Raw genomic sequence first — 25,082 nt, 5'->3', positions numbered from 1 at the left:
ACTAAACATTTATTAATATTTAATTTAATCTTATAATAAAAATAAATCAATATTTTTATTTGTATTATGCTATGCTATCAGTTATTTTCATAACTATATGAATAAATACGAAGCGGAGATCATTTGAACACACTGCAACGCAACGGAAATCTAGCCTTTAAACGACCGATGCGGCGACTAATTATAAAATTTAAGTCGGCTGTAGATTTTTCCACAGAGTAAGTATATGGCTAAAGAATTGTTCGTGGACGTTAGGGAATTTTGGGGCGTTATGCAGAGTCCTGAAAACAAAATGAAATCAAACAAAGGTCGTAGCAATTTATAAGAAAGAGAAATGGTAGCAAGAAAATAGGTGTTAAGCAGAATGAGCTTGTAATTTAATCCGACATAGGTATATAAATACTTAAATATACTTAAATATCGATTCAGATCATCATAATCCTTATTGAATCGTCATTAGAGTGGTTGATGTGCGAGGCAAGTCACGGCTGAGGGGGTTCTTCTCGGGCCCGCCGCGGCCCACCCCGGAGTCACGGCCCGCAGAGGGCGGCACCCTGGTCTGGCGACGCGGTCCGGCCGAGGGGGCTCTTGTCGGGCCCGCCGCGGCCCACGCGCTCCGCCTGGGCGACTGTGTCGGGCAGCAGGGCGCCCAGGGTCTCCGGGAACAGCAGCGCCAGGCCCCCCGCCAGCACGGCGGCGGCGCCCAGCAGCAGCAGCGGCAGCGACTCCGAGTACCGCGCCTGCGGCCATCACAACCAAACACTATACCTGCAGCATGTCCATGAATCAACGTCCCCGTTTAAATGGCATATTACTATTTAAAACAAACTATACATCGAATTGAAGGTAAACTAATGTTAAATACGTGCACCTTTAGTTACACGGCACACATCCAACCTAAAGTCAAATTCTTCCCAATCTTTGGTTAACAAGTCCGGAGTAATAGAAGCAATATCCTCTTCAATTCTGTGTTTTAACTCTGGAAAATCATTAGGTAGCGGCGTAACGTAGACACGATCTTTTATAAAGCCCCAAAGGCGTTGTGTCAGCTGAAAGTGGATGCTAGCGAAAAATAACTCTGTCGTCTCGACCATTATGACCAATCCAATGGCCAGAGATTTCCGACGATAACCACTCTTGTAAAAATAGATTTTAATGGGGAGAGGCTTCATCCTGTTCCCAAATAAAGTTTGCAGGTTCAACCTCTACTAATTGGGGAAATAGCCATTCTTTCAACACAGGCTAGGTGACTCTGCAAGCAAGAAAACAAAAAAGCAGTTCTCGCGCAAGCACTTATCTACAAATGTTTGAGTTACTCTTCATTGTGACCTTGAACTAAAATTCTACAATGCTTACAGTTGATAATATTAATATTTATAACTGGGACTGTCTTTTATGGATACGCTGTATATTACAGGGTGAGTGTGTAAAACTTCGTCTGCAGGTTCATCACGGCAAAATAAGTTTAAATTGGAGTTGAAAAACATTTTATTGTAAATAAAAGAGAAAGTTTTAAAGTTGAATACTTAAATATAAATTCAGATCTGAGCATCTGGATGATGTTTAATTGGTTGAAGTTATACTACAACCATCAGCGATTTTTGTGGATGTAGGAAAATTATTTCACTGAAATCATTGGGCTTAGTAAAATGCCACAAAAATATATGTAAAATGGATGTGTTACTTCCAATTATTTAAATGAAATAATTTTGCTAAGGACACAAAACACTAGCCTTCGGAAGCATTTCAGACCATAAGTGGAGAATAGATTTTCATCTTGTTTTGTCGTGATGAACCTGTAGCCAAAGTTTTTCGGTCGAATTCAGTCTCATTCTGTATAAGAAGTTTACGCCACACACACGTGCATAGTTTAAAGCTACGGGACTTCCAAGTTTATGCATTGAGGGTCCCGAACCTCTGGAATACCGATCCGGAGCTCATGTCGGATTGCTGGGATCGGACCCACGACTCTCGCCTCACGAGCAGACAGTTGTGTATGTTGGCCGGTCCTGAACAAAGTGCGAGGTGCCAACCACCATATTGGATTGCTAAGGTCACGGTGACCATTTTGGATGACATTGACTTTGACCTTTGCCTTTGACATTGACCTTGAATTTTTACATCAGATGGCGGCCGTAACGAAAAATTCAACTTTCCAAAATCTAAGATGGTGACCGTAACGAAAATTTCAACAATGGCGTCATACACGTCCAATATGGCGGGCGTAACGAAAAGTGCAATGGTTGGGGAGTGTAACGTTATATTTTAAAATGGCTGCTGAGGTAAAAGGTCAAGGTCATCAAAGATGGCTGCCATGACGTCAAAAACCCAAAATGGCAGTCGGCGCCTCGCACCGGCAGCAGGCTCAGGACCGGCCAATATATACAACCCATACGCGTTAGCGATCGAGAACATCGAGGACACCTCAAGAGCAGAATCTATGTAGGGTGTGTAGACCCTAATCAAGTATGGATCCATCCCATTACTTGGAAAGATCTCAGGAAACCATTGAAAACAGGAATCAGTAACCTCATGGCTCGTAGTCGCGTAGTCATGATGTATTGGGACCTCGTAGAATTGTAGCTACATATCCAAGTAGCCTCGTAGACTTGTAGCTACGTAAACAAGTAGTCATGTAATCTTATAACATAATGCTGCTGGAGTAGTTGGAGCAAAAGAGAAAATTCCGACGAAGACAGATGCGGCAATAGGAGCCTTGTAGACGAATTGCTTCGTAGTCAAGTACTCATGCAGACTTGTAGTCCTGTATCCTTGCAGTCACGTAAACTCGTGTTCTAGGGGCTTCGTAGCTCTGTAGCTTCGCAGTCACGAAAACTTGAAGATTCGTAGTCACTTAGTCCACTGAATGGTGCTATTGTAGTCAGTTAGAGACATGAAGTTTCGTAGCCATGTATAACTCGTTACCAGCTAGATCCTTTTAGACTCGTAGCCTTGTGGCCTCATAGTCTCTTAGACTCGTAGAATTTTAGCCAAATATATTTGGAGCTGATGAGACAAAAGACAGTTGGAGCCAATGACTGTAGGAGCCAATGACAAATGTGCTGCCTTTTCGTTGATGGTGCTGCTTTTTCGTTGTCGGTGCTTCCAAATGTGCTGCCTTTTCGTTGGCGGTGCTTCCAAATGTGCTGCCTTTTCGTTGACGGTGCTTCCAAAATGTGCTTCCTTTTTGTTGACGGTGCTTCCAAATGTGCTGCCTTTTTGTTGATGGTGGTTCCAAAATGTGCTGCCTTTTTGTAGATGGTTGTTCCAAAATGTATTGCCATTTTGATTGTGCTTTCCAATGTGCTGCCTTTTTGATTGTGCTTCCAAAATGTGCTGCCATTTTGATTGTGTTTCCAAAATGTGCTGCCTTTTTGATGGGATTCTTGGTCCTTTTGTAAGCGTAAAACATGTTATGTTGGTTTAATTGAATATAATTAGCTGTCGATGAAGAAAGTCGTGACATTTGGAAATAACTGGTCTATACGACTGACAATGTTTATAACCCGGTCTCGTGATCAGAAGACGTTTAGTCTATAGGCCTATGTATGTATGGCTTTGTACATGAACGTTTTAGAGGTTATTCTAAGTATCGAAAAACTAGACTTTCATGTTAGGCTTATCGGCGACGTATTAAATTGTCGAACATTGTCGTATAACGTCTTGATTTTTTTTTTTTCGTAGAGTGAATTATTAATTAACTCCGCGAAAGGTAATGGAAACCAAAATATAAAATTTATTTAATATTTAGTTACATTTGTCACTTGTCACTTGTTAAGAAACAAACCGACGACAGGAATCCATTGAATCAATAGTAAATTAATGAGTTATTTTTTCGGTGAATTTTGGTATTATTCCCGATTTTGTAAGTCAATAAATACAAATATCCAAGACGGCTGTTGAAATGGCTTATAGGATGATGGTAGTAGATGATTTTAAGCCTCTTTTAGGATTTTGAACATGATTTATTGATGTTATTATTTTATACAAAATTAATTTTTTTTGTATCGTCCAGGGTACGAACCATGGGCAGGATTCGATCAATTAAATCAGTATATTAATTTCAAATTTATTTAATGAATTTAGGAATTTTTTTCCTGAATTTCTAGCATAAAAATTACAAATTACCAAGATGGCACCTAAATGATAAGATGGCGGGTGTCACAGTAATAATAAATGATTACTGCACTCTAGCAGGTAAAACTTAACCAAGTATGATGGTCGTGGACTTTATCAGACAAGTACACACACACACACAAGATGGAGTCCTCCAGCAGATGAAAACAAGATGGTGGAAATGTCCTCTAGCAGGTATTATATGTTAACTATCGTTCCTGATAGCGAGTACTGAACACAAAATGGAGGATCTAAGATGGTTGTCAAGGACAAGGACAAAGTTCAAGGTCAAGGTTAAAGTTCAAGGTTGTATGTCAAAGTTATAGGTCAAGGTCAATGTTCAATATCAAGGTCAAAGTTCAAGGTCAAGGTCAAAGTTGAATGCCAACAGTCGAAGTCAAAGGTATGGTGAACAAGAAACTATACTAACATGGCATCAGCGCACTCTAGCAGACGAACACAAGATTGCGGCCTCCAGCGGACGAAGACAAGATGGCGGACATGATGTTGTACCATCTGACGATATATACCTCGGTATTTTTGGTGGGAGGTCAGTCTGTAGTTAGCTTCCATGGAGGGAGTATTTGTTGTTTTTTATTTTTGCTCTTTCCGGTTTAGAACCAAGGATGTGAATCGATCTAATCAATTAGTATATTAATAAGTTATTTTTATTGAATTATGAGCTTTTTTTCATTCAAATCAGATAGTAAAATAAAGATGTTCAAAATGGCGGCCGTAACGATAATTGATACAATGGTGACATAATTCAAAATGTCGGGTGTGGTGCAAGACGTTTTTATTACATTTATTGAGGATTATTTAAATACATTAATAAATTACTGGTTTACTCTCGCCTGAAATCTATCTGAGGACCGAAAACAATTAAGTAACTTAACATTTGAAGTAACTATGCAATTTTTTAAATATTTTATTGGAATTTTTTCGGAATTTCTAGAATTAAAATTACGGATTTTCAAGATGGTGGCCGTAACGCGAATTGCAATAGTTGTGAATTAATACAGATGGTGGTTCTGTCTATAACAGGTAGTGGTATTATTACTTAAAGTTAAAAAAGTCCTAATATGCATGTCATTTATATATATATACCTTATTTAATTCTCAGTCTGGTAAATGTATCGATGGCCATGCGGTTAAAGGCGTATGTTTTCCAACCTAAAGATCAGAACTGCAATGGTTCGAATCACAGCGCTTCTAATATATTTTGCATAAAAAATTGAATTTAATATGCCGATAAGGATGATAATAATAGCTCTGGTAGGTAATAGAACATCGAACTTATGTGATGAGACCGAGCGACGCTGGCGCTCTCTAGGAACAAACAGCAGAAACAAAGTGTCGGTATCTAAGATGGCGGCCTCCAGCTGAACAGAAAAAGATCAATATGGCGGCCGTAACAAAAATTTCATCATGAGTGAGTGGGGCGCTCGATTTAAAGATGGCGGATCCAATATGGCGGATTCAATGGCCGCCGGTGTCAAGGTCAAGGTCCTCTAATATGGTGGGCGTACGCACGGCTCTAGCGCCTGGCGCCTGTGCCCGGAGGAACTATTATGTACTACTATCTTGAATAATAGGTAAAGGTTTTTAAGGAACTTAAAATGTTATTAATAAACATTGTAAATAAAGCCTGCTAATTCGGAATTTTTCGACTGAAGAAGAAATCCTCCCCCAAAAACAAAGTTTTGGCTTTGTCATTGTGTGTTATAGAGCATTCCTGCTCATTTTTATACTTTTGAGTACTTAATTTATTTTTAAAAGATCGTAAAAGTATGAATCTTATTATTTTTTATAAAGTTGAAAAATGTAAGACAAGCTATGTTGAATTTTATTCGGTTTTTGATACGAATATCATAAGTGGATTACAAAGTGTCTATATTAGATGGTACTACAGTCCGAGACGGGCCGTACTTATCCATGCGCCATACAGCACTGAAGTTACTCACTATAACATTGTCAAATAAATTAATGATAACGATATTATAGTGTAAAAACTCTCCTGGCATTTAAGACGGATAAGCGTGCTTTGTATTAGGTTTTTTCGGTATATGTGCTAAGACCACTTTTGTGAAGTGTTTATCAAAACTCGGCATTCCAAAATGTTTAGTAGAGGCCATTATGAAGGGCAGTTATGAGAGTTGCCAACGCCAAGGACTGAGTTATAAAACTCTCTCGTAATGACATAAACAAGACATACTGAGACGTCCAGTATTGAAAATTCTATACAGACACGACTTCAACCCACAATTTGAGAAGGCAATGTTAACTCGGCTCACGATAAGATATGGCAGGGCTATCATTCACAAAAAAAAATTAATTAGATTATAGTTAATTGACTTATCTTGATTAAACATCACATTTTTTATGCATCCCTACGTGTAATAACTAATACCAGCAACAAGTCTTAATTGATTTTGCGGTAGTTTTTCATGTTTTCAGACAATGTGTAAGTAATCTACTTAGTTCAAACAGTCTTTGTATTTATCACGTTGGCACTTGTATGCACACATAATATAACCTAAATTAATGTCAAAAACCCGAATTGATAGCAGTATTTGTATTACCGTGCAAATACGTGTTATTGTTACACGCAGTGGCGTAACCAGGATTTGTGTATGGGGGGTGTTAAAAAGCATGCCCCTCCCCCCCGCCCAAGCCCGTATTAAAGCGGGGGGGTCCGGGGGTCCTGCCCCGGGAAAAGTTGGATTTTAAGGTGTAAAATAGTGCTATTTTAGCAGTTTTCGATACTAAAATTTAAATATTGTAATGGTAAAAATTTTATTAATTTTAATATGAAATTTGTTTGAGTGATGAATAAGAAATTAATGAAAGATTTGGTGCTAAGGGGGGGGGGGTTTGAACCCCTAAAACTCCCCCCTGCCTACGCCCCTGGCTTACACGTAGATGTAACTGCGTGACCATCCACTGTATGAGGGCCTTGGAGTTTGTCCGGCTAGCGGAAGGGCAGGCAGTTCTCACCAGCAGCGGCGTCTGGGGCGCCACCATGGAGCCGAACCGGCCGACCATGCAGCCGGCGCTGATGGCGGAGTGCCTGAGCGGCGTGGGGAACATCTCGGCGGTGTGGACGTACAGCACGGTGAAGGACAGCGTTATCAGCAGCTTGCTCGTCATGAAACACGCCGTGCGCACAGCCTGCAGGTCTGCCGACACAGCACAGTCCACGGCGATGTTCGCGTAGGTCAAAACATATTAACATGTACCAACACTATATTCAATTTTCTTCAATAGTCCTCTAATATAGATTTTACAACATGTTTTCATGTTATTGCTAGTTGCCTTTATAACTGTGTTGCCTCACAGATAGCTACAATAAAACAACTTATATAGCTACGTACTTGGAAATAAATAAAAATATTAATAAACGTTTGATTTGAAGGTTTTTTTTTAGGGCGTTCAATGCTGAACGTATATTTTTTTTCCTGTAATTGGAGGAGGAGAAGAAGGGGGCTTACAGACTTTACGTAATCTTACAATAAGGAACGCCACACACATTCATTACTTAATAGGGATTCGAACCCTGAAACCTAAGTTGGAGCCAAATGCACCGAGGGCGGCTCGCACATAAAATAGCTTCTTCTGCGCAGCCGTACACCCCGTCATAGGGAGTGGAGAGGGAATGCCGTAATCTTGGCCAAGAGCGTAAACAGAATTTTACTTCGTTTGGGGGGAGGGGGGGAAGGAATTGATTTTCCGTGCTGTTTGCTCTCAAATTATTGATATTTGTTGGTGAAAAAATATATACTTTTGGGGGGCTTCATGGGGGGGGGGGATTTATATTCCCCCGTATTACCTCTTACCCCCCCCCCCCCGATCAAACGGTGATTTTGGCAGTCACAACCAATCAACATATTCCAGCTATTTGAACTGCCTACCGCGGCAACCTAGTCCTTGCTTAAGCCGCGTTGTTAACACATTCCCGTACTAAAATGTATTGGTGCAGTTTTTTTTAGCAACAACTTGCGAAATAATTTATGAATAAACATGCGCAAACACATCTGGGCGCAACCATATTTATTTGTGCAAGTTATTGCCAATGGACAAAATGATAGCCAGTTTTGCCATCATTGATAGTGCTAGTCAAACATAGTTTATAGGATTAAATTTTAACAGGTAGCGCAATGAGTGTGTATATGTAACCAATATGTATAAAGTAAATCCCTCATTAGATACTTTTTTTTAAACTTTGATTAGCCGTAATTTAAATGGTTTACTGCTGTTTGTTAGTTATAATTTGAAACAACACATTTGAATGTGATTTGTAGCTTCAACAATAGAGATTTGAGTATAACCGCATCGCTGCTATTCTGGAAGAATAGTCACAACTATAAAAAAACAAACTTTTATTTATATTTTTGCATGTAGTAATCTAAGTCACGTCATATTTCTTCGGGCAAGTCTTCAGAGTAGCTCTGAGTTGAACCGCCACACGTCCAGTTGAAAGTGACGCGAGGATATTTAGCCGACCCTTCCTGCTGACAGCGGGTGGGGCGGGTGGGGCGGGTGGGGCGAGTGGGGCGAGTGGGGCGAGTGGGGCGAGTGGGGCGAGTGGGGCGAGTGGGGCGAGTGGGGCGAGTGGGGCGAGTGGGGCGAGTGGGGCGAGTGGGGCGAGAGGGGCGAGAGGGGCGAGAGGGGCGAGTGGGGCGGGTGTGTTGGCTCGCCTGCGGGCACGAAGCAGGCGGCGAGGACGGCCGCGCCGCTGCCGCAGAGGGACGCGGCCAGCCCCACGCGCCTGCCCAGGCCCCGCATCACGAAGATGGCCGCCACGTAGCCGGGCACCTCCGCCAGCGCGGCCATCACGAAGCTGGCGTACTTGTCGCCGCCCACCGCCACGGAGTTCAGCGTCAGCCCGTAGAACACGAACGTGTTGGCCAGCCTGCGGCACGTCCACCCAGGGCTTATCAACCGCGCTTATCAACTACGCCACAGAGACAACGAAAGAAAAAAAGAAGAAAAAGACACGAAAGAAAAAAAGAAGAAAAAGACACGAAAGAAAGAAGAAAAAGACACGAAAGAAAGAAGAAAAAAGACACGAAAGAAAGAAGAAAAAAGACACGAAAGAAAGAAGAAAAAGACACGAAAGAAAGAAGAAAAAGACACGAAAGAAAGAAGAAAAAAGACACGAAAGAAAGAAGAAAAAGACACGAAAGAAAGAAGAAAAAGACACGAAAGAAAGAAGAAAAAAAGACACGAAATAAAGAAAGAAGAAAAGAAAAAAGAAGAAAAAAACACGATAATAGTTCACAAACCAAGTTTTCAAAACACTAGTTTTTAACACGGGAAAGCTGCAAACATGCAACGCAAACTTCGACCAACTTTCAACTTCTGGCGTTTTGGCTTGAGTTTCATCCATGTACGAAGTGAAGTGCTTTGAAATACATATTTTAAAGACGCAGAAGTTGTCACGATGCTGTTTTTATTATACATACTTTCACACAGTGAAATATATCATAACTTGTACATCTAATTATTAAAATATGCCAGTGGGAGGAGTTTGTTTTCTACTGTTTTACAGTTTCAAGCTGTAGGGGTGGTGACGTATTTCAAATTTCGATCTTTATAAACGAACATGATTTTTTTGCGTTGGTTAGACGTTGCATTTTTTGCAACGTTGTGTTCCTTGCATAGTTTATAAACCCTGCGTAAGACATGCGAGGTGCAATCTGTCGTCTATATAGAGGTTCACGTTTACCTGACTTTAGAAATAAAAGAAGGTAAACATTAAATTTGCTCTCGGGAGCACGTGGAATACTTTCAGGAGTGGCGAAGGGGCATACAGATCAATTATACTCTACCTTTCCAACAGAACCTCTAAGAGAAGTGTTATCGTTTCGGATTTTATTATAAAATAGAATCCACAAGCTACAAGACGTAATTGAAATAAAAACTCGCGCGTAAATTTCGCGGATAACAACATTTTTATAGATTTTTTGTAAAAAAAACCTATCAAAAGTCTCCAATCACGTGACAAAACATAATCACGTCTTCTGCTTACAGTTTAAGCGTTTTTTTTTTGTCCTAAGAAGTCATCTACAGAAGTCGTTCAAAATAGATTTAATTTATGAATAATTACAAACTTACATATTAATGTTACTACTTCATAATGCATTCTGATAAAGCATGGTTTTTAAGTCATTCCATAGATTGAAGTGTTAACAAAATAAACAATTGTTCTCAACTGGAGAAATTGCATCCAGCCTACATATTTTTCCCAGACTAATCTCTTCATGTGAGGGCACTCGTAGTAGCAAACAAATACTTTTATGATTTCCATAATTACTAGCTCTTATGCCCGAACATACTAGAAATCAAAATAACCTATAAGTTTGAATCCTAAAGTGAATGAAGTGATGATCTACAATGGTGAATGATTGCAAACAAGGGGGAAAATACTTAAAATAGTAAAAACGTAGTTGTTTATAGGTTAAAAAACTTTCCTTCACGTTGACGTCAACACTGTTTTTTGCACTGGAAAAGTTGTCGGGCATGGAAGACACGTCATATCACTGCTTACTTAAATGATTCCTGTTCTATATATTCGTTTTTAAACTGCTACCCAGGAAGATGGTGACTGCAACAATGACCCGAAACGTCGGCTTCTCACTTAAAAGCCTAAATTAAATTTATAAAACAGCCACGAATGTCTGCCAAAGCTCGTTAATATATACACACACACGTGTATATATATATGTTCTATTTTACTTAAGGTACTTATCTCACTGCCAACACCACTCTGAATGTCCGTAAAGTATGATGGTACTATTTAAATGGAAGATTTAACCACAGAGTTTCAAAATAATATTCAACCCAAACAAAATATATAGGATTTTAATGTTTTAATTATTGTGAATGTTAAGTTTTATCGTACAGCAAATAACCAATTATTTTAGTCGTGTCTTCCTTACGAAATGTCTACAGTAAAATAAATAAATTTGTTATGTTGCTCTTCCTGCAACGAATACCTGTCGCCGGGCAGCCTGAAGAATTACTGCAAGAAGAGACCTAGTTAAACAGGGGGAAGGGGAGGGGAAGAAGAGCGACGTGACCATGAAGGTTGAAGAGGCAACGGAGTGGTCTGAGTTAACTCTCAGATTGATCGTCACGATTCTCCAACTTTAAAATGCACCAAAAAAATCTCCACTGCATTTATCTAACTGTAATTCTCTGAAATAGTTTGTCAGTGGCCACTTCTGACATCACTATGATTTAAAGAGAAAATTGGGTTTAAAAATATTGACTAATAATGAATCCTATAAAATTATTAATATGTTGCTTACACTTTTTAATGATATACGCTGATCTGTTGGCAAAAAAATGTTTTGTTAACGGTAATTTATAGCCGATCTAACTATTACGCTTACCAGCAAAAGCAACAGTTGATAAACCGTAACAGCAGTATTCGCGACTTCAGCACTTGTAAAAACACACTGTCTGAAGATTTACTGCTGCCATCTTCGCAAATACTGCTTTTCTCCTGAAAATAATAAAAAAAAAAAACTCTTTTGGAACTATTCACATTAGAGGGCCGTTTGAAAATTATTTATAATTCGAAATAACACCTTTGTTTACCATAAATGTTTTATGTCTTTTTGTTATCCCTAAATTTCTCGATAAAAAGCACTTCACGACAGAAAAAAAAAATTTTCAGTAGTTGTAGAAATAAGTTCAATTGAACACAATCCAAACGCTCAGATTTCCATCTTAAATGCTCTATTATTTGCACTGGAAGGTTGTTGTTCAGTTCCAACTTCAAAGGCGTATACCAGCCTATGGTAGCACTTTAGACCGTCGTAATATGTTTTCAATTTTTTTTTTTCAGGATGAAGTTGCAGCCAAAGTTTGTTGGGTTAGTTCTGACTCATACTGCATATATTTTTAAGACTCGATGTGTTGCTATTTCGAACTGAATAATGTATTATATTAAGAATCTCGCGTTTCTCAGACACACTCATTCAAGGTGTTGTGTCATCAGTGTAGGTAATCCATTTTTTGTACGTGAGCGCACAACGTGTCGTACTGGACAAAGCAAAGGTTAATAACCTATTACTCAGCAACTACAAACACATCTGGTAGTTATCTATCGGTCAGGTCAATGTGTTAGAGTCAAGTGGCTGTTGCATTAATACGTGAGGCATGCTATCAAATCAACGAAGTTATCAATCATGAAATCAACGAAGTTATCAATCATGTTATCAACGAAGTGAAGAGATCATTGGTTGAAGTTTTAAGTTAACTCATTCTAATTTTTGTGTGAAAAACCTATTTTTTAACTTAATAAATTGCTTCGTTAAATGTAAGATTTTTTTTAAAATTTTGTGAAATAGAAAATGTTTTTTTTCTGAGACTTTTTAAGTGTTTCAAAAATACAGCTAATGCCACAGAAACTTTAAAATTCAATGTATTTTTTAAAATATTTAATTATTAATTAAATTATTCAGCTGATGTTAATGAATTAAAGTATTACACATGTTATTAATAACTATATGTTTAAACTTTTTGAACCAAATCAGATCTTATATCAAAATCTGGAATTCGCCCTCAGGTAGCGTATTGGGATTTTAAGTAAAAGATAATTAACACTGTTTTGACTTTGTTCGCTTTGGTAAGACTTTCACTGCTGAAAATGCAAAATACGCTGCTTTTTTATTTGCTGGCGATAAAAGAATGGCGTTGCTATGTCCAGCGGTGCTGCGAAATGGTAAATATCCAACTTTGATTTAAAACATTTTTTAAAACATTATTTATCAAGCAATTAAATGTATGATATCATTAGTAACTACAACTACACGAAAAAATGCTGTGTCAAAACGATAGCTAGTGAAGTAGAGAGAGGGTGACTGTTCAACAGCTTCAACAGTGTGCATTTGCGAGACGTCCAGTCATTAACGGTTTTTCTTGTTTCTGAATTCAGAATGCCGCCGACACTTCCCCTTCCTTACCCACGATTTTTAATTTGGTTTTTTCGTCGCAGAATCACGTATTTGAGCTTGAAAGAGTTCGAGCAAACAGAGTAACAGTGACTCGAGTACATCATCATAGTAAGCCATCAAATTCGGAACTACTGCCCTAACGAAACTTATTTGCAAACGATGGCGTCCTCTTACATTTTTAGCAGCACCATCTAACCGTATAAATATTGACTTCATTAACTGAGGAACTAGTTGAGAGGAACATGGTTATGCAGTTTTAAAAATAATATTGTTTATTACTGAGCACAACTCCCGTGATATTGACATTATACCACACACTGCAATGCGAAAGTTAGGGAGCAAACAACGCCAATAGCACAAATGCCAACCCCAGCAACACAAACGCCAACTACCTAACAGTTCTCTCACCTCATTTACTAAAGCACAATGTTCCGGCTTGTTTAAGACAGCTTCGGACAAGACGATGCCATTCGTCCTGGCTGCTTTGAGAAGGATGTCTAAAGCTTCGTCCTCTCGTCCTTGCGATGTCAGCCAGCGGACAGACTCTGGAATCATCCTGGAAACAAACACTCTAATAACACTCTAGCAGCTCACAGCTTTCGTACGCCTGGATCAGCGATGTAGTGGTCTTCTGTGACGTTAGGTAAAGTACTGTTCATGCGTAAATTTGAGTCCATGCGCAACACTCGTATCGTAATTAACCGAACTTATGCGTTAATAGCATACTGAGAAGGGCTTGTTTTCAACTTCCATACGTTCTGGGCGAGACTGCTAGTTTAACTTATTGTTAAGACTGCTACTAAGATGGTAAATACGATTTTTATTGAAAAAAAGTTGATGTTAGTTTCTATTATTTAGATTATTCATTAAAAAATACCAACAATGTGAAATGATTTAAGGGAAAATATGCAAAAAAAAATTAACATAATATGTGGTCTGGTTCGATTGCTAAGGAAGGATTCCAATGAATGTGTAAGTGAAAAAATAAAATTAAATGTTTGTGTAACCGGTTTAACGCGATTTTCAATGTCCGTATAGTTATACTTTTGTTCCAATAGATTCATTAACTTTGTCCATCTCTAAAGTTTTTATCCTTTACTCTACTTCAGAAGTTTACCAACATTTAAGTAATAAACTTTTAGGCTGTGTTAAACCGCTCGTAGAGTCATCCTGCTTGTGACCTTACAATTAACTGCCGCGTGTGCGAGCAGGAATCTTGCCCGATGGTTTTATAGATAACAAACTACACAAAAATTTTTATCTTTTTTTGCAAACTAATACGGACAGAATTATTATAATGTAGTTGTTTGGATAGTAATATTTTTAATATTAAAAATATCATTTAATATCTTTGTTTTATTGTTGGAGATAACTGTTAAAATTAATATATTTTTTAACACATCTCACATGCTGACGAAACGTTCACGTGTCAAGAGTCCCCCGAAAACATTTAATACAAAAATTTTGTCTATTTTCAGTTTTTGAGGAAAAAAGCTAAAAAAAAAATATCGTGAAGTTTTAAAATTTGTCTTATGTTTACAATATAACATGTGACTAACTCAATATTTTTAGTTAAGAATTTCATTTAAGACCTTACATATTATTGGGATTATTTACACAGAATTTTGTAGATGTAGATAAAAGGATTAGAAATGGTGATGTATATTGTGCAAACTCCTATTATAAATGTGAATAAAGGGCGTTTGAGCGTTTTTTCTCCATCACGTTTGTTTATATTGGACCGATTTGGTTTAAATTTGAAACAAAGGTAGCCCATCAGATAAACATACAAACTATATATTTCAGAAATTTCACCGTCTCGTCCAGTGAAACCAGGGTAAGTTTGATTTTACAATAAGATAAAGCAAAATGTAAATGAATATTCTGAACGAATAATAAACACAAAAAACTAACAACTTCGGTTTTGTCATTTTCTGAAATCCCACAAGTATAATAAAAAAATCATATATTCGAATTTAATTAATACTAAGTTAAGATAATTGTTATGGATGATATGTTCACAAAAACTGCAAACATCCTTTATGTTTTTCCAACAATACACCGACAAAGGAGTGAAAATGAGGTAGGTAGGATTGGTTTGTAAATTAAAATATATATCACTAAACTTATTAAAAGCAAATGTAATAAAGTGAGCATTAATTATATACATATATCTGAAGCTAATCAAACGGAAAGTAAGATATTGTATATGAATAATAATTATAAGTACTGAAAAAAATCCCTACTCCCTTACCCCCATTATTTATCCTTCCATTTGAAAAAGACGGTATTTCTTGTTAAAAGTAGAACATTTAATGATGATAGTCACATGGACGAACTCCTCGCTTTTCCTATGGGCAACTATAATTTGAGTACTTACGAGTGCTCAACTTTTACACGTTTTCGTTTAGCATTAGTCGTTTTATGTAGTGTATAGAAATGTATTACAGAAAAATCATCAACTACGGGCGAAGCTGGTGGCAGAAATCTATGGGTTTTTATCATGTATACTTACGAAGCGAACGAAGTAGCAGGCAAAAATTATTGTAAATAAAATTAAGAAGGGTAAATTTATAAGAAAAATTGTTTTTATTTATTTTGCATTATAAATATCATGATAACCTATAAATTTGGAGTAAATTTTTAAAGCAAGTCCTCTTTGGTAGATGCTCAATAAGAATAAAAATAAATCGTGCATTTTCAAACACGGAACTATATTTTATATTATAAGATGCAACAAAATGATCGTAAGAAATATAATTAGACAGTTTTTTTTTATATTATTAAAATTTATGAATTTCTGAATATAGTGCAGATAATGTCTAAACACGTGGTGAGTCCAGATTTTACTATCAATATATTAAAAATGAAGGTTAATAATTTACAAACACTAACAAATTTTTTTCGCTATAAATGATGGTCTATTAAAAATATTATTTATGTTTTAACTTACTGTTTTTCACGATGAGATCCAAGTTATCAGTGTACATATTACTAGATTGTGCTCTATTTATTGTGTCTGGTGGAAACGAAAGTCCGTTTGTGTTTGTGTCTAAAAACAATAAAATATAAGAGTGAATTATCTAGGTGACTATTACTAATGTGAAGGTAGCAGCAAAAAAAAACCCCCTCTGCATAGGCTTCAAGTCTATCTGAACCCATTATGCAGAAATGTAGAATTGTCATATATAGCTTAGGGCAGAATATTTAAATACAAAATTACAAACAGTTTAAATAAATACCTATGTATGTAGTATATATATAGTCTATAATATATTTTGGCACCAACCTTTAAAAGAGTAGTAAAATGAAAGGGATTTATATATATAAGTTACTCTATAATACTATAAAAAATTAGAATATTTATTCTAATTTATTTATTAAATAATAATGTAATAATTTATAATACAAATAAATTATAATTACCTTAAACGTTTATAAACACAATGTGTATTACTAATATTCACAATAAATAATTGTTTTTAATGATTTGGACCAGTATTGAATATCAATCCTAAAATATAATATTTAAAAGCACATTTATAATTTTTATTTGTATGTAAAATTTTTTTCATCCTGTGAAATTTTCGTTAAATGGTGTGCGCGCATCGTATAAAAATTCACTCTTAACATTTTTTTTAACGCGCATCCAGAAGTATAAACTTAAAAAAAAAAAAAAAAAAAAAAAAGGATAGCTTCGAACTATTTCATAACAAACACAAAAGTATCAAGAACAACAGATGTGCCTTAATCGCTAAATTCAAGTTTAAACTGTAATTTTGGGGAAAAGGCACTTTTAACCATTAACTTGACCACCGCATGACGTTCTTTCTTGTGTCATGCAACATTAAGATTTTAGATCTGACAAAAATTCACATATTTGGGGTAGAAAATAGTTGAATAATTGAGCTAATTTTAAAACATTTAAACTGCTCTCATAAAAATTATGGTGCATATGACATGGTGTTATGCCTTTAAGGTAAATATGGTAAAGATAAGGTAATTTTTGTCGCAACGGGAATAAAATAATATTTCAGCCAATCACGTTCGACACATCTGTTTCGTCGGTGCAACGCATCACCGACTCGATTTGACTGATATAGTGTTATAATTTTGTTTTCGAATGATGGCTAAATTGGTATTGTTGGTATTATTGCCGTTATTCGTACATTTTTGACGTTTTTGTTTACTATATTTAACAGTGAATTTTTTGAAATTTGTTCACGCACATTGATTTCCCAGAATGAACAATAAATTTGAATTAAAACACGTAGATTTAAATATGTACAGATTTAATGGTGAGCATACGAAGGGAGATACGAATTTTTTGGTTCTACAACCATTGTTTTTCCCACCCTTTGCAGTACAGTGTAATGGTTGGTTGTATAAAAAATAATTTCAGACGAAAGTTATAGATAATTACTGGTTTTTCAATCAATAAAAAACGGATGGAACCGATATTATGATTTTTTTTATTCTACCTCTGAGTTTTTTCAACAAGCAATGGGTTCATCTTATCAAAAATTGATTCACATAAAAGTGTTAGATAAAAATTATAAGACTTACAAAAAAATTAGACGGAATCGATGGTGTGCCTACGAAGGGCGTTATGAACTTGTTTTATCTTTCAACCCTTGTTTTTTCCACCCCTTGCTGTTATGGTAGGTGTTCTCAAAACGTTTTTTAGAAAAAGGTTTTTGGTATTACATCTATGAGCTATAGGTAAAACTTTCAAACGGATGTTATATTGCTCGTATTATAGGAGCTGTAGCGATTTTTATGTTTATTAAAAACCTCCCTCATTTCCTATGGTCGGATATTGCCCATATACGAACTCGGCCGAGATTTTCCATGATTATATTTTATGTGTATGTTTGAAAGTGATTTGTGAAATATTGCGGCAGTTATCGTGTCCACAAAAATGTGACTTTATATATATATATATATATACACACATACATACATACATACATACATACATACATACACACACATATACACACACACACACACACACACAATCATACATACATACGCACTTTTGAATTGGTTTTGCGGTCTATAGACCGTGAAACGAAAAACTATATAAAAATTTTCCGGAAGTCGCACCATGGTAACGGCTACAAAAAAAAAATCATGTAATCACCGATGGCTGCCGTATGCGCGGTGCACATGTAAAGGCCGAAACATTTTTTTGAAAGAAATGGTTTTGTTTTTGCTTGTCGCATTGTCGCATGTTATCACTGACGCGGCAACGAGGCGCCGCGGTCGTGCGCAGGCCCACATCCTGACGGAGGAGCAGATAGCCGTGTTCAGGGAGGCCTTCGACGCCTTCGCCAAGGACGGCAACCTCTCCACGAGCAAGCTGGTCTTCGTCATGAGGTCCCTGGGGCAGGACCCCACCGCGAAGGAGCTCCGCAAGATCATCAACGAGATCGACGTCGACTGTGAGTCCCCGCGCGCGACCGCCGTCGTGGTCGTCAGGGACACGGCAACGTCCGTCGCGTTTCCCACTTGCGAACAAAATCCTGGTTTGATCCCGCTGGGAATCAAAGTCGGACTAAATCAGCATCAGAGACAATAAAATGGCGAAATACCGGGGTCACACTATGCAATTCTCCCACTGCCTCTTTTCTTTTTGCTGAATATCTCTTTAACCTCTTTTCTTGGACTGCACGATGCAGGTCACTCAAAGATGCACTAATTGAACTCACAAAAATCGAACATGTAATAAATGAACATGTAAACAACTTATCTAAAATAAATCCCAGAGCATAAACCGGCAACCGCTCCGATTCAACCACAGTGTGACATCGGCCTGGGTTTTTGTGAGTGAAGGAGACTAATCGTAGGGACAGGAACCCGCTGCAAGTAACGTGGGGACTAACTTCCCAGGCGGGGGGTAACACCACGAGGAAAGTCACAGACCATCGGCAACGTTCGCAATGTTTCCCACACTCGCTGGTTCCTGGCGTGGATTCATCAGGGACCGAGGCATCCATTGACGTCGCGTGGCAACTGGAGCCACTGCTCGTGCATTGCGTACGGCTATTTAGGAAAGGCAGTTGGCAGTCTCAGGGTTTTCGGGTTTAAGCCACCTGATCATGCTTACTGCTAATTATGTCAAAACTTCTTTAAGAAGGAAGTATCCTAATTATTTGGCTCCATTAATTATGTGTTTTTTGCTAATAATTTTGAATAAAACCGTAGTATAATAATTGTTAATTGTTTAAAAAGTGTTTTAAAAATTAAATAAGTCTTTATTTAATGGTCCGAAGAACATTTTTTAGATCATAATTAAATTCTATCGTGAATTTTTCAATACAAAAGCCAAGAATGGCATGGCATCAGCCGCGAAAACCCAAGTTTGGTAAAATTGGGGTGGAAAGGGTTAGAAAAAAAGGGGGGTGGTTGTTGGCTTAAAAGCTAAACATAAACAAAAATGCAAACTCATCTGTAATTCTGATTTTTTTGTTTGTTTTTCCGTTATTACTTTTATTTAAGGGATATTTTTAAAATTCAAACTCCATACCTCCCTTGCATTTGTTGTTTTGCCACAAATATCTAACATATGTTCACTTATTGCAATACCATAGGTGTAAAATATTTACAAGTCTTTGTAATTATCATCATTTGTGCGACTTTTTACACCCATGATATTGCACTAATTGAACATCTGTTGAAAATATTTGTGGCAGAACAACAAATTAAAGGGAGGCAACGAGTTAAGTTCATAAAATAAGCTATAAAAAACAAGTAATGTCGAAAAAACGATAAATATCAACATGGCGTGTGATTACGAGACTCAAACCGGTGAGAGAGTAAAATGTTTAGGTTCACGACATTGTAGCAGTATCGCTTCGCGCGTGTAAAGTACGCACAAGTACCTACGAGTCACTAGGCTAAGGCAATGCTGTTAAGACTTGTTGCAGGACAGATGTTTCCAAATGCTTATTTATTCAAACCACCTAGGTATAATCTCATTTTAGGGTATACTAAGGGTTTCTGTTATTATATTAGTTAAACTGTGTATTCTAGGGCCTTCTTATCCTAATATCTAGTTTTATAGAGCTGTTGCTGTTTATATCTTGTCGTTTCGTGCGTTATCCTGTCTAACTTACATTATTTTATTTAAATAACATGCTACGTAATACAATTATTTCTTATAAAAATTAAATTAGTCTTACAATAGATAGGAGTAATCCTAATAAATGGGTTCAAAAGCACGTATAGCGCATTATTATTAATTCGCATTCGGTAACTCCCGATAAACAGCACACCCCCCTCCCCTTGACCGTTGGGGGCGGGCGGTACACCAGGGGCGGTAGCACTGTGCCGAGGCACAGTGACCAGGACTCGTCAACGGCATCGGAGAATAGCCATTACAGTAATGTTTCTTCTGCGAATACATTCTACGGAAAATTGTAATTAATTAAATTTGGCGTTTATATAGCCGCCATTACACCTCCATTGCTTGTCCATTCAACTTAATGTTATTCTTATTTCTTGTTCTTTTATTCTTCCTTTAACAATTTATCATCAGATGTATAGATAGATCCATTCTTATTCTTCTGTGTACTGCCTTCTGCTCCTCTTGCAGAAGTTTCAGTAAGAAGCTGAGAGTCAGGCTACCGGAGTTGTTTCTAACCGGACGCTCTTCCCGGTGTCGTGTGCACGCGCAGCCAACGGCATCATCTCGTTCGAGGAGTTCATCGGGATGGTGGCCAGGAACGTCGCGACGGTGGACTCGCGGCAGGAGCTGCGCGAGGCCTTCGAGGTGTTCGACTTGAACAAGGACGGCTTCATCGGCCCCGTGGAGCTGAGGCACGTGATGCGCGGTCTGGGGCGCAGCTTGACCGACGAGGAGCTGGAGGAGATGATCCGAGAGGCGGACTCCAACGACGACGGGCTGGTGAGCTACGAGGGTGAGTCGCGTCGGGCGTCGACTGACCCGCCCGCATCGCTGCGAGACCCGGGATGGCAGCACCGTGCCACCGAGTCGCTTCATCGCGTTTCCAAATACCGTTCGAATGACGTCCATACCGATGTAATTAATCCGCTTGGAAAAAAGGTTTTACAATTTCGATGTTTCGTGTTTTAACAAAACCGAAACTTTGATCCTTATTTTACTTATTACAAAATTATAATTTCATTACATGTAACATTGAGACCTTGATAAATATAAACAGCTTTAATGAAATTATCTGGAGTAGTCTGGCTTTTGCTAGTAAACAATTTGTGCTCTGTAGTTTTTAAAATTTTTACTGTTCCGTATTGATTTTCACTCACGCTTTTGATTTTATATAGTTTACATATCATCGAAAAATATATTGATATAAAATCAATATTAATGCCAAATATAGATTATTGACATATAGTTGTCATCCCTATGTATGACGCGGGGCCTGGTTGGCGCAGCATCCTACGTCGGAACTTAGTGACTCAAGTCTGTCTGGACCAGTGGGGTATCGCCCTCCATGCCCGCCTAGCATGTGCCAAGCCTAAGCACATGATTCTTCTGCCATCATATGCTTCACATGAAAGTTAACTCTTGCTCGTCCCTTACAGACCTCAAAGGTCTTAAATATTTCCTGTAAATATACGCCCGATTTCCGTCAAACGGTTCAATTTAATAGTTTAAATGAATAACTGTAGAAAAGGCAAACTGATAAAAAAATTAGTTTAAAAAATTACCATTGTGGCCAGTCGTAATGAACAAAATTATGTTATTTTGACAATACTGCTCGTAACTTAAAAAGTTCAGTTTTTCTGGGGCCAAAATATTAACGTACAATTTGGTGTATTTTTTTAAGAAATGAAATTGTAAAAGTTCAAAGAAATAGGACAGAACAGTAGGAACATGGGAAACCTCATAATTCATGCCATACTTATTCATTTACTAACCCAGACAACATTTGTGTAACTTTTGAACCCCTTTAGTCTATGACAGAACCGTATGGAAACAGCTTTACTCGGATTACCGTAATACAGTGCATATTGTCACATAGCATACCAGCAGTGTTATTCTCTGGCCGTGATCCGGTAATCAATCTCTAGCAAAAGAAATAAGTGTTCGCAATTAAAAAATATCTGTACATTTATTGCACCACCAGAAAAAATACTATCGGAATTAAAAATTGATTAAATAAGTTTAACAGTAAATCGAAGTGATCAAAGGGGAACTTAAGATGAAATACATATCATAAAATAATAATTTAGTTAACACATGAAATAGTTAAATATTTTGAATAGTTTCGTGGTGTTTTATTAATACAAGCTTATTTCGTGTTATTGTGGTCTTGTTCTGGTGGTATGAAAAATTGATTGTTTTACAGATGTCATTCAGCTTCTGGTCTCAATGAAGAGTTCTCCTGGAAGAACGTTGGACTAGACATTTCTGCATGCCAAATATCAACATCTGTGAAGCCATCAAATTAAAGTTGAAAACTAAGATATCACCCAAGTGTAATTTAAAAGACAAATAAACATTTACCCGTACATGGGAATTAATTCGTGATTTAAGTTATGTTAAAATACAACTTAAGAAGTAAGCTGTTATATAAAAGGCCAGTAACAAAAACATCGGCCGCATACAAGTTTACAACAAACTAAACAAGAACATTAACATAAAATTAAAGTTTTAACGAACTAAAAACAAAATCAATAATTTTCCTACCACAAGGAAATACTGATTTACAAGCTCACTGAAGACCAGTTCATAATATAAATAAGTAAATATTTAAATAAAATCTTGCACACAACTTACTTTTATAACAGTTATTTATTATTAGTTCCCAGTAAATCATAACAGTCTTATTTTTTTTACGTTTTAGTAGGCCTACAGAGTTCCTGTGGGTAGGCGAAAGAAAAGGATGTTAATGACTTTTCACAATTTTTAAATAACACGAATACATAAATAAAATAAAGCACTGCTCACATATACACGAAATATCTTACTGATAGCAATATTTGCGCTCTGATAACCATGAATATATCTATGTTTTTCCTACCTCAAATGTACATTTACTCGTTTCAAATCTCTTTATATGTATATGTATATATTATATATACAAAAATTTCATATAATATAGATATATCCAATATTTAATTTCTTGTTCACATTTGTTAAAAATAACTTACGTTATGAAACTATGTAATGTGTAAGCATGTAATCCTAAACACTGACTCCTATACACTGCATTCTATACATAGCAATAAGTATCCTGCATCTGTTTGCATCGTATGAAGAAAATTTACTTGTGTAAAAGTTTATGAAATGATGTTTTGAAGAGGACTCAAATTTATGAACACCAAGTCTGTACAGAAGTGGTTCAGACTCCACTATAATCTTGGAGGTCCCTCACCTTAAGCGTTAAGCGTCCATGTGCAACGATATCGCCTTGTCAGTACAAACATATTTGGTATTTAAGCATACCTTGATTCTGTCAGGCACGGAGTAAGTGTACAGTCAGTCACATTCTCAAATATTTACTGCCTGTTTAACAAAATTTAACAAAAAAGAATGTATTTTGTTGTTGGATTCCGTTTTTCTATCGAAACACCGTGAAATAACCTTAAGTGTTTTGGTTTTCGGCACATGTGCTAAGCATACCGTATGTGAGAACTTTTTAACATAAAAAAACTCGTTCATCTAACTCTTAGCCTCCAGAAGGGGAAAACATGACAAGTGCTGGTTAGAAAGGAACAATATTGAACGGCCTTTTTTTTTTAAGTCTGTAGGTGAGGTGGATGCACAATTAAAAACATAAGTACATCCGGACTATGTACACACCTCCATACATATGAGATATTGATTTACAATTGAATTTTTATGCATTAATATTATCAAATTCAATTTCAATATCTGACATCTCTTGGTAGTGTAAATAAATAAATAAATAAATAAATAAATATTTACCCTATATTTTTATGTAGGATAGTAGTGACCAATATTACGTAACTAAATGTAATAGAATGTTGCTAAAATGGATAGTGCTTGCTTATTTTGACTGAGATATAAACAATCCCCAACTTCCGCAAAAAAAATGCCACCCTACTCTACTCTCATTGGCTGTTGTGCCATGTTGCGTCTGTAACATAAATAATAATACAGGATGTCCGAAAAGTGTTTCCCTGATTACACAAATGTATAACTTTGGCTAGACGTACGATAAAAATATGAAAGTGGTGTCAAAATGTTAGGTCATAACTCAAGGTTTTTTTTTTGTAATACGTGTGCAGTAGTTGTACTGTGTCTGAGGTGTAGTGCCCAGGAAGCCGGACATGATTACCAATCAGGAGAAAGCGCAGTGTGTCCTGTGGTACCACGAGACACGATCACCAATAACAGTGCAGAGAAACTTCCAGACCACATATGGAAAGATTCCCCCTGATGTCAAGGGCATTAAGATGTGGTATGAGAAGGTCAAGACCACAGGATCGGTTGCTGACCTTCCGAAGTCTGGTCGACCATCAACCTTAGCTGAAAGGGTGGAAGCTGTGAGACAGTCATTTTTGTGAAGTCCGAATAAATCTGTGCGAAGGGGGCTCACGTGAATTACAGATGCCAAAAAGCTCTCTCCACGATATCTTACACAAACGTTTAATGTTTCGTGCATACAAAGTGCAAATCGTTCAGGCTCTGTTGCCCAATGACAGTACACGTCGATATGAATTTGCGGTCGAAATGTTATCACATATGGAGGACGATAAAGGCTATCTCCAACGAATTGCCTTTTCTGAAGAGGCGACCTTTTTTGTCAGTGGAGCAGTGAATCGCCATAATATGCCCATTTGGGATTCACAGCCCCCTGGCGAGGTGATGGAGTGTACCAGAGGAAGTCCAAAAGTGAATGATTGGTGCGCGCTATTGCATTACAGAATTATCGGGCCATTCTTCTTCGCCGAGGCAACCATCACATCTCCAGTGTATTTGGACATGTTACAAATTTATGCTGTTCCTCAGCTGTTTGAGTATCACTCTGATATGTTTCAACAAGA

At 37.3% G+C, this 25,082-nt stretch overlaps 2 protein-coding genes across 3 annotated transcripts in view; one reads left to right on the top strand and one right to left on the bottom strand.

Moving 5' to 3' along the window:
• Window positions 1-349: 349 nt before the first annotated feature.
• LOC134542286 (organic cation transporter protein-like) overlaps window positions 350-25,082 on the bottom strand; it is a 63,990-nt gene continuing 39,257 nt past the window's right edge. For both annotated transcript variants that reach the window (XM_063386432.1, XM_063386430.1), the window contains exons 7-11: window positions 13,491-13,638; window positions 11,514-11,626; window positions 8,814-9,028; window positions 7,114-7,295; window positions 350-740 (exon numbers count right to left, since the gene is read on the bottom strand). In XM_063386432.1, coding sequence (XP_063242502.1) covers window positions 531-740; window positions 7,114-7,295; window positions 8,814-9,028; window positions 11,514-11,626; window positions 13,491-13,638 — 868 coding nt within the window. In that variant the 3' untranslated portion in view covers window positions 350-530. The remainder of the gene's footprint in view (window positions 741-7,113; window positions 7,296-8,813; window positions 9,029-11,513; window positions 11,627-13,490; window positions 13,639-25,082) is intronic.
• On the top strand, window positions 15,745-22,662 carry LOC134542288 (calmodulin-A-like). Its single transcript, XM_063386435.1, has 4 exons — window positions 15,745-15,915; window positions 18,361-18,529; window positions 20,765-21,007; window positions 22,418-22,662. The coding sequence occupies exons 1-4, from the start codon at window positions 15,901-15,903 to the stop codon at window positions 22,471-22,473; spliced, it is 483 nt and encodes a 160-aa protein (XP_063242505.1). The 5' UTR covers window positions 15,745-15,900; the 3' UTR covers window positions 22,474-22,662.

The sequence above is a fragment of the Bacillus rossius genome, assembly GCF_032445375.1.
Source record: "Bacillus rossius redtenbacheri isolate Brsri chromosome 4 unlocalized genomic scaffold, Brsri_v3 Brsri_v3_scf4_2, whole genome shotgun sequence".
Lineage (NCBI taxonomy): Eukaryota > Metazoa > Arthropoda > Insecta > Phasmatodea > Bacillidae > Bacillus > Bacillus rossius.
The sequence above is the reverse complement of the archived record's forward strand: the minus strand, read 5'-3'. Positions and strand labels throughout refer to the sequence as shown.